Source organism: Salmo salar, chromosome 10 (genome assembly GCF_965601325.2).
Source record: "Salmo salar chromosome 10, fSalSal1, whole genome shotgun sequence".
Taxonomy (NCBI): Eukaryota; Metazoa; Chordata; class Actinopteri; order Salmoniformes; family Salmonidae; genus Salmo; species Salmo salar.
Genome location: NC_138300.1, coordinates 104,635,468 through 104,646,153, shown reverse-complemented (window position 1 = coordinate 104,646,153; position 10,686 = coordinate 104,635,468). Strand labels below are relative to the sequence as shown.

At 43.6% G+C, this 10,686-nt stretch overlaps 1 protein-coding gene across 2 annotated transcripts in view; it reads right to left on the bottom strand.

Moving 5' to 3' along the window:
• Positions 1–7,582: 7,582 nt before the first annotated feature.
• LOC106561406 (ankyrin repeat- and BTB/POZ domain-containing protein 3-B) overlaps positions 7,583–10,686 on the bottom strand; it is a 117,126-nt gene continuing 114,022 nt past the window's right edge. For both annotated transcript variants that reach the window (XM_014125350.3, XM_082957311.1), the window contains 2 exons: positions 10,007–10,120; positions 7,583–9,350 (listed from right to left, as the gene is read on the bottom strand). In XM_014125350.3, coding sequence (XP_013980825.1) covers positions 9,141–9,350; positions 10,007–10,120 — 324 coding nt within the window. In that variant the 3' untranslated portion in view covers positions 7,583–9,140. The remainder of the gene's footprint in view (positions 9,351–10,006; positions 10,121–10,686) is intronic.

The following is a 10,686-nucleotide window of genomic DNA, read 5'->3' as shown; positions in this document are numbered from 1 at the left end:
CATAGCAGCAGGAAACACGTTGCCCAGGTAGAGAGAGAAGCCAGCCCACCCACACACACAGACACAGATACAGACACACACACAAACACACGCGCACACACGCAGTGGTTAGTACGTAAACTGCCTAGAGGAGAGTTCACTTACCAAAAAGTTGTCACGCTATCCCTGTTCTCTCTACATTCACACCTAAGAAAAAGTTTTAAAGCAGAGGTGTACATCTCCTCCTCGAAGGATGCTGTAATGCTGTTATGCTGTGTTTCTGCCTTCAAATCAGACGGTGACTGGAGTTACCAGGTCTGTGGACTCTCTAACCAGTCAATGGCATTGACTATGACTAATCATTTACAATTCATTCCTGGTACAAACAAAAAACCAGCAGCACTGTGTTTTCTGGAATACTAGAGTTGACCAACTCCCTGCTGTAGCAACGTTTAACCTTTAACCCTTGACCTTTAACCTCCTGACCTCTTACCCCAATGAGAACACTGTAGAGCCAGGTCCTATAGCTGAGGCAGGGGTGCATGGGCTTCTCAGAGTGGGAAAGCTTCAGGTCACTGGCCCTCACGTCCACAGTGTAGCTCTCTGGCCGGTCCCTCTCCACACACCCCCGCCGTCCCGCCGTCCCATTGTACCCCCACCAGCTCCTCTCTCCAGCGTGGGCATCTGGGCGTAGCTGAACTCCTCCACGGCAGACAGATCGTCCAGCTGCATCATGGTGAGATGATTGACAGTGCCCCCCGATGGACCAATGGGAGGTCACGCTGGGTCTGAGGAAATGTGTCTGTGAGAGTGGACATTCAGACACTGAGTAATCAGTATCGGAATCAAACGATAACGTCATCGTCTTTGGTCCTTTAGGAAGATAAAGATGGTTGCACAAATGGAAATTATTATTTATTTCAGTTAATTATCAGTTGATAAATAAGGATTTTGTACAAATTGTCATAAGACAAAATGGTTTTCTGTACCATTAACCTTGATTTTTATTATATCTTCTTTCCAATATAAAAATCTAAGATCAACAAGATCTATTATGAGTTATATTAATCACAATAATTCAGCTAAACCAAACTCGGAGAGCATTATTTAGCTCTGAGTGAAAATGGTGTGTAGTAGAAAGTGGTTATAACGTTTAGGATAACAATGGGACAGCAAGAAACAAGATCAATACAAATAGAAAATATGTGCAAATAAATGTACACATAATTTAATCCTACAATAGTCCTTGCCCATCTCTCCCATTGGCGAAAATCTGATATCAACTTTGGAGGGGACAATTACATGAAATTTTCTCAAGAGCAATTCCTGAGGGGGACACCAAAAATAGTGCTGTAACACATAGCCTACATTGTAATATGGTAAATGTATATTGAGGAACCAATGAAATAAGGTGTTTGCCGTACTCCTAACTACCGGTACCCAAAACTACACAACTAATCACAACAGCAATACCATTGCCTTTAACAAATCTTAGTTCAGTCACCAGTTTAAGTTGAGAGTGGGGGTATCCATGGCATTTTCCAATTATGTTCCTATTTTACAAGTCAAAAAAATTTGAACCTTTCATAATGTTGCAAAACAAAGACTCAACAAACTTACCTGAGACTCCCTGTCTCTGCCAGTCTGTCCCTGCATATCTGTCCCCAACTCTGCTGTCTGTGTGCCATCTGTTGCCTGCTCTGCCTAATGACATCATTGTGAAACATTTCCATTAGAATTTCATTTCTTTCTTATGAACATTTTATCAACTAGTATTTGAGATATTAGGCTACTAGGGTTCTTACTATGCGTTTTGGTGTATTGAAAAATACTCTGATGTCCGTCTTTTATTTTTCTGCCATTTTTCTACCTGGCTGGCTGGCTGGCTACACACACAGTGTGTAGGTTATTTACAGTAGGAGATGGGCTTCTATCATCTTATCTTTTATCATTCTATTTGGGCTTCGATCTAAAAGGTAGCTAGCAAATGTGAAACGGATTAAAATGACAAGAGTTGACAGCTGTATGAGTTCACCATTTACACAACATATGCTGCAACCTTTTGTAATTTTAATAGTTTGTTTCATATTGGCTGGCTTCCAACAATAGCTGAATTTGCAAAACTAGCGAGCACCAATTCAGTTTCAGTGGTGTTTGCTATAATCTTTGCTACCCGTGTTAAATAAAGGTGAAATAAAATAAATAAATAAAAGTTCACTTGCGACAATTTAGCTTTTGCAACGAGAACATTAAATATATTTAAGACAATGGTAGAAGAGAGTGTAGTTCTGTTCAGTTTGGATTTCAGTTTATCGCTAACCTTATCACAGGGACTTTGAAGCACTAACTTACATCATCTGCATGCTGATTCCATCTTTGACGACGCCACATAAATGGAATAGGTACTAGCTAGCTTAATAGTTAATATTTGCGCGCTAGCTATGCATATTCAGCTAGTGTGTGTGCGCGATTGACTGGATTAACCTCACGTCAGTTGCGTAGCAAGCTAAGGAACTGGCAGTGGATCAAACCATTGTGAGGCAAAGGGTGGGGGGGTTGCAATCTTTTGAAACTTAAAAACGCGCTATTAAGTGTCTATAATCAGCACAATTGCTTTCATTGCGTATTATTAATATTATTTAAATCACATAGTTATGTTTCAGTGATATATTGGGGGGGACAAATCATATTTTTCCCAGGATGGGGGGGTCGTGTGCCCCCCGTCCCCCCCGGGATTTCCGCCCCTGATCTGTCCTAAAGGTCTCTTCTGATTCAAACATCACCCTTTTCACCCCCTCCTTCCCTTCCCATCCCCTCCTCTCCCCTTTCCCCATCTTCCTCTCCCACTCACCTCTTCAGTTGTCTGTCTTGTAGTATCTCCCCAATGTACCCACAAGTTATCTCACAATGGACACAGAAATTGTATAATCTCATATAGAAGACACTTGTTTTCATTGGTCTGAGAAAGTTTATTCGCTCTTTCCCTCTCCCTCTCTCTCACACTCCCTCCCTCCCTCTCCCACTTTCCCTTCCCTCTCTCTCACTCTCTTTAGAAGAGGGAAAACAATTCTGGAGCTAGCAGTTTTCACAGAGGAGAACAAAAACACATGCCCCTCAAGCTGACAGCACGTTCTGTGCCCGAGAGATACGGCCTGTGAATGACAAAGAGGGGAGAGGAGAGGAGGAGAGGGGAGAGGAGGAGAGGGGAGAGAGAGGAGAGGAGGAGAAGGGAGAGAGAGGAGATGAGAGTAGGAGAGGAGAGGAAGAGAGGGGACAGAGAGGCGAGGAGAGCAAAGGAGTGCAGAGGAGAGGAGAGGAGAGGAGAGGAGAGGGAGGGAGGAGAGGAGAGGAGAGGAGAGGGAGGGAGAGGAGAGGAGGAGGAGAGGAGAGGAGAGGAGAGGAGAGGAGGAGAGAAGATGAGGAGAGAGAGAGAGGAGAAGGGGCTTCTGCTAGGGGCAGAGCTGGATAGGGCAGACCCCCTTTCCCTTCCCTCCCATCTGCTCACACACTGAGAGCATACAAACAAGTACACTACATGACCAAAAGTATGTGGACAACTGCTCATAGAACATCTCATTCCAAAATCATGAGCATTAATATGGAGTTGGTCCCCCCTTTGCTACTATAAAAGCCTCTACTCTTCTGGGAAGGCTTTCCACTAGATGCTGAAACATTGCTACGGGGACTTGCTTCCATTCAGTCACAAGAGCATTAGTGAGGTCGGGCACTGATGTTGGGAGATTAGGCCTGGCTCACAGTCGGCATTCCAATTCATCCCAAAGGTGTTCGATGGGGTTGAGGTCAGAGCTCTGAGCAGGTCTGTCAAGTTCTTCCACACCGATCTCGACAAACCATTTCTTTATGGACCTCGCTTTGTGCACGGGGCATTGTCATGCTGAAACAGAAAAGGGCCTTCCCCAAACTGTTGCCACAAAGTTGGAAGCACAGAATCGTCTAGAATAGCATTGTATGCTGTAGCGTTAAGATTTCCCTTCCCTGGAACTAAGGAGCCTGAACCATTAAAAACAGCCCCAGACCATTATTCCTCCTCCGCCAAACTTTACTGTTGGCACTATGCATTGGGGAAGGTAGCATTCTCCAAATCCAGATTCGTCCGTCGGACTGCCAGATGATGAAGTCCAATGGCGACGAGCTTTACACCACTCCAGCCGACGCTTGGCATTGCACATGGTGATCTTAGGCTTGTGTGCAGCTGCTCGGCCATGAAAACCCATTTCATGAAGCTCCCGACGAAAAGTTCTTGTGCTGAGGTTGCTTCCAGAGGCAGTTTGGAACGTGGTACTGAGTGTTGCAACCAAGGACACGCTATGCGCTTCAGCATTCTTAAGCGTTCTGCTTCACAGTCCCTGCTGTTTCATAAGGTGTATTTTTATCTGTTTTTAAATCTAATTTTACTGTTTGCGTTAGTTACTTGATGTGGAATGGAGTTCCATGTAGTCATGGCTCTATGTAGTGCTGTGCACCTCCCATAGGCTGTTCTGGGCTGTGAAGAGACCTCTGGTGGCATGTCTTGTGGGGTATGCATGGGTGTCCGAGCTGTGTGCCAGTAGTTTAGACAGACAGCTCGGTGCATTCAGCATGTCAATACCTAGTGATGAAGTAGTAATGAAGTCAATCTCTCCTCCACTTTGAGCCAGGAGAGATTGACATGCATATTATTAATGTTAGCTCTTTGTGTACATCCAAGGGCCAGACGTAATGCCCTGTTCTGAGCCAGCTTGTGTGGCCTACCACTTCACAACTGAGCTATTGCTGCTCCTAGATGTTTCCACTTCACAATAACAACAAATACAGTTGACCTGGGCAACTCTAGAAGGGCAGAAATTTGACGAACTGACTTGTTGGAAAGGTGGCATCTGATGACAGTGCCACATTGAAAGTCACTGAGCTCTTCAGTAAGGCCATTCTACTGCCAATGTTTGTCTATGGAGAATGCATGGCTGTGTGCTCGATTTTATACATCTGTCATCAATGGGTGTGGCTAAAATAGCCAAATCCACTAATTTGAAGGGGTGTCCACATACTTTTGTATATATAGTGTACTTCAGCCCACTTACTATGACATGTACACTGAATACACACACACATACACACACAGAAACACACACACAAGAAAATATTCTAATTGGTTCAGTTAAATAATTTGGGGTTCTCCTACCTAGGATTTCCTGCCTCGCCCCTCCTCCTTTCCCCTGCCCAACCAACAGTAGCTAGCTACACTTCACAGTCAAGTAAATCAAGTTGTCCAGCAGGGCTTTATAAAAGAGACAGAGAGGCATTTGGTTCGGTCAATCACGTGGTTTCTTTTCACATCTGACACAGTGAATCTGATTGAAGTTCATTCCAGTGTTCCCAATCAGCTTCCCCAAATCACATCCTTTTGAATAGGATCAGTATGTGTGTGTTATTATTTCTGTCAACACACTCCGCAGAGGACTGCTGCAGCCACAGGAAGATGTGTGTGTGTGTGCATGCGCATGTTTGCGTAAACAGGGATTCTATTCAGACTGAGCACAGCAGTATACTCTCAGCTTAATATTGTTACTGGACAGCCGTATCTATGGATACTCAACAACTCTTCCACCCCTCTACCTCCATTCACCCCCTTCCCCATTACTCTGTCCCCTCTACACACACTGCACAATGCAAAGAACACATACACTGCATGACTGATCAGTCTAAGTAAAGCATACATACGTAGGATCTTAATTTGATCACCATGTTGCAGGAGAATACATGTATACTGTAGTGTATTTGAGGTTTAAAAAGCCTTCTGGAGTGTATAATTTCCAATTTGAAATGTCAGACTTGATTTTCTCTTACGAAAAATGTATTAACTCCTACAAAAATGTCCAATAATTATAATCCACATAATAATTCAAATGTTCTGTTGCTGATGGATTATTTTCCTGTCATAGCAATCTGGCTCAAATTAAGATCCTACATCTGTAGGCCTGTAGTCCAACACAGTACCACTGTGCCTAAGGTCATATCAGAGGACAGTTATCCATCTATCGTAACAGTTTTTTTTACACACCTGCAAATAGAAAAAAATCCCAGAGCAAACTAACCTGGTGTGTCATTATAGTCCTGTCATCTTATTCATATCAGGAGTAATGGTTTAATTGTGATTCATCATGTTGTTTGGCAAGCCAGACCCACTTACTCAGTACTCAGACAGACAGACAGACAGACAGACAGACAGACAGACAGACAGACAGACAGACTAGCACAGTGGTGACTGAATTAGATTACAAATAACATCGAACTGCAAGATGAATCTAAACAGTCCGTCCCTTTAATAAACAGCCAAGGGAAAAAACACTATGGTGAAAGAGAGTAGTAAAGCTGGGAGTCCACGATGAAACAGTTCAGTTCAGCTAGTAGTGTCCTGTACAGTAAAAACACAGATTCTTGACTAGAGAAGAGTAGAGCAGAGGACAATGACAAGCCTGTTCTCTCTGCACTGCTGTCACAGTGGCACTGATTCTCTCTTCTTCTTATACTTGCTCATCTCTCTTCATCTGAGTGCTCTCTCACTCTCTTCTCTCTGACTACAGTAGCTGCCTGTCACTCTCTCTATTTCTCTCCTTCTCCAATGCTGCCTACCTCTCTTTGTCTACTTGTCTTCTCTTGATCTCTCTCCCTCTAGCCACTAAGAGGTCCATGGCTCATAATATCATAATCCTGTTTGTATACTGCATTATTTGCACTGTACATTGTATGTGTTCCTAGCATTGAGCACTGTCTCAAGGGCTTCAGCAGTGCTCTGTAGGCATTCATTAGCCCAGAATCCAAACTGATTTGCTCCCTTTCATGAAGTTAAACCATAATGAACTGAGCATATCAGTTTGGATTCCAGGCTACAGACATTCATATCTATTGATCACAGTTAAGTTTGAACAGTAGCAGGTAGGCCAGCGGTTAGGAGCAAAAGGTTGCTGGTTTGAATCCCCGAGCCAGCAAGGTGGAAAAATCTGCCGTTCTGCCCAAGGCAGTTAACCTCCAACAACAAATGCTCCCCGGGTGCCGATGACGTTGATTAAGGCAGCCCCCTGCACATCTCTGATTCAGAGGGGCTGGGTTAAATGGAGAAGACACATTTCAGTTGAATGCATTCCATTGTACAAGTGACTACGTATCCCCCTTTCCCTAGCAGCAAGACAAAGTTAGACAAAGTAAGGCTACATCCCGATTTTCCAACCTTCTCCCTGATTTTCCAAACGCACTTGAATCCCTGTCATGGATTTAAAACAATTGGATTGGTGTAAGTATTGGCTGAAGGGAGTTTCCACCACTGTGAAATCCATGACTGGAAGTATGCAAGTGCACACTTTGGGAGAAGGGTGGACAATTGGGATGCACCCTAAAGCTCATTTATTCTCTGTAGTACAGCTTGTGAAGTGTGTGATGATGTCACATGACCACTCCAAAACCTTCCGCCATGAGGGATCCAGCTAATGACAGAACACCAGAGGGTAAATCCATAGGTTCCAACAACAACAGGAGACCAGTTACTAAGGTTTCACAGTGGAAAAATCGTTGAGATTGTTGTTCGAGACAAGAATTGTACCAGTTGATATCTAGGGAGGATTCATATCATTCTTTATATTAATCTTTATGGAGGAAACGGATATTGAGTCACACATTTACATGTAGTTTCACAATGTCTGGAAAACACAACAGATGACGCATCTCCGGTTTAGGATAGACCCTGATCATCTTTTGAACTAGGCCCCTATCCATAAAGTGTCTCAGAGTAGGCGTGCTGGATCAGTTTGATCCTTTTAGATCATAATGAATGTGATTATACAGACAGGGGGACCTGATTCTAGATCAGCACTCCCACTCAGAGACGCTTTTTGAATACAGGCCCATAGCCGTTCTCTCCTGAAATGAAGACACCAGTACACGTCTACACATTTAGAGACACATGCTGACAATATCGTTCCTCTACCGTTCCTGCTCCCTCTCTTAAAGTCTCATGCCACTCTTAAACCAAACTGAACACAAGCAAAACAGTCATTCTCATGACATGCAACTTGAAACATACAGAACGATAACACATTGAAAAGAACAGCATTTTATAAAGCCATATCCAATGAGTAGACGCATGAGAACAAGAAACATCTGTAGGATATATACATTAACTTACAAGAGGAGCCATAGCTCTGTGTTTTATTCACAATATTTACACAGTTCTAACAGCGGATGAAGGAAGGAAATGTGTTTTCTGTTCTCCAGCTTTCCCAAACATAGCTTGAAGAATTTCCCAATACCTCTCTCCTTTGCATGACTCCCTTAAAACATACTACCACATGACATACAGTATATCCACATATCACTCTTACATGTAGCAGACCAGGGTTCAAATACTACTTGAAATCATGTTAAATACTTTATCTAGGCGTGATTGAGCTTGCCTGGCACAATGGAACCAATAGAATAGTCACAAAAGTGCAAGCTGCACCAATCTGACACCCCGGGCAGACTAGCAAATGCTAAAAGTATTTTATTTCAAATAATATTGAACTCAGGTCTGCTCTTATGTTAAGTTTGGCTAGGCCCAGTTATAAATAGACTATAAAGCTATGTAGGATTGCAGAACCATGCTGAGAAAAGTACCAACAATGATTCTGTCCAGTAGACATGTGGACAATGGCAGGTCTGACTGCAGTCTGGAGACTAATGTCAAGGAGCGAAGTAATGTTGACTGGGGCTTTACGAATGATCCCAGACACACACACACACACACACACACACACACACACACACACACACACACACACACACACACACACACACACACACACACACACACACACACACACACACACCCCCCCCCCTTCCTCACTGCATCTCAGCGATATAGTCCCACTATTGCTGTGATGAGTCAGCTTTGCTTCAGCCCTATGAAAATCTCCTTTTCACAATTTCTGGGGTTCCAGCGCTGTCCATTTGCCTAAGTGCTCGGCCCAAAGCTCAGTAGGCTGCAGGAGAATGGCAATGGGGTGTTAGCACAGCAAGCAATTTAAAAGTGTCACTGTCGAGTGTGGTTCAGTACAGCTATGTGTTGAACTGGGGTCAATGGTGACAGACAGACAGTTCCAGTCCCATTAGCAGCTCAATCAATCAACCAATCAGACAATGGAGCCCTTGGAGGAGGACAGGTGGATGGACTGGATGCGGATGCCCAGGGTCTTCTCCAGGTCCAGGAGTACGTCGGTGGCGGGACTGTCTGGAGGCGTGTCGTACAGCAGTGTTTTGAAGGGCTCCAGCTCAATCAGCACCACCATGTTTTTCAGGAAGTAGCCCTCGATGTAGACAGCCAAATCTGGGACATCCAGGAACTGATGGAGCAGAAGGTTTGAGAACAGTTGAGTGTTGTCTAGCTTGAGTTGGATGCCAAACCTATACATGTTTGTTCATGCACACAAGCAAGCACACACACACACTGCGTGAGGAATCTGTGTATCAGTAGAGTTCAAAAGGTACTCACACTAAAACCATGACAAAGGAATAACTCAAGGAGGCAGAGATGCTACAATAATATACTTAATTTAATCCATGCTCAAAAGAATACAAAAGGTTAAAGTGCAAGGTGTAGAAGGAAACACACAAAGGTACAGAGACATGCATACCCATACATTGTGATATTGTTGTATGGTGGTATTAAACATTTTGTATTGTAAAAGGAGCATACGTTTCGGCTTCTATGCCCTCATCAGTGCTGCACAAACTAATTAAGGAGACATCTACTTAAGAATCTGTGTATCAAACTTGTTTATTTGCATGCATTTCTACAGTGCATACTGCAAACGGCACAAACACCGAGCAGGAAGGCAAGCACAGGCAAATATGTTTACACATGATCACACACAAACTCACACCCACGGCCTCATACACACGTGCTTGAATAGATAGTAGACATACACAAGCAGACCCCCACACACTGCCACCCATGTGTGGTGCTGCTGTACAACACATTCTCAACTCGACCCCTCACCTTGGTGTGGCTGTAGATCTCCACACAGGTTTCTGTGTTGATGTTCTTAGAGCAGATGATCTCACAGTGCCTCTGCAGCGCCTCCAGCTGGAAGAACTTGGCCGCTGACAGCAGCTGCACACACCAGAAAAGAAGACAATTATAGCCTGGCACCAGATCTATTTAGGCTGCCTTATCCTGCTGTATGGTCACAATGACACAGATCTCGGCCCAGTCACCAGGCTAGTAACATGACCCTATTATGGTTAAGTAGTACATGTTGTTGGACTGTAATATTGCTCTTCACTAACTGGGACTGCCCACCTTGTGTCAGGAAGTATATAAATTGTATTGATTATGAACATGCATCTATCTATAGTACCAGTCAAAAGTTTGGACACACCTCCTCATTCAAGGGTTTTTCTTTATTTTTACTGTTTTCTACATTGTAGAATAATAGTGAAGACATCAAAACTATGAAATAACACATATGGAATCAAGTAATAACTAAAGAAGTGTTAAACAAATCAGAATATATTTTATATTCTTCAAAGTAGCCACCCTTTGCCTCGGTGACAGCTTTGCACACTCTTGGCATTCTCTCAACCAGCTGTATATTGGTCTAAGTCTTATTGCATCTTAGAAAACATGACTCGACTGACAACGTGGCAAATGGACTAACAGTCTCACCTCCATAACCT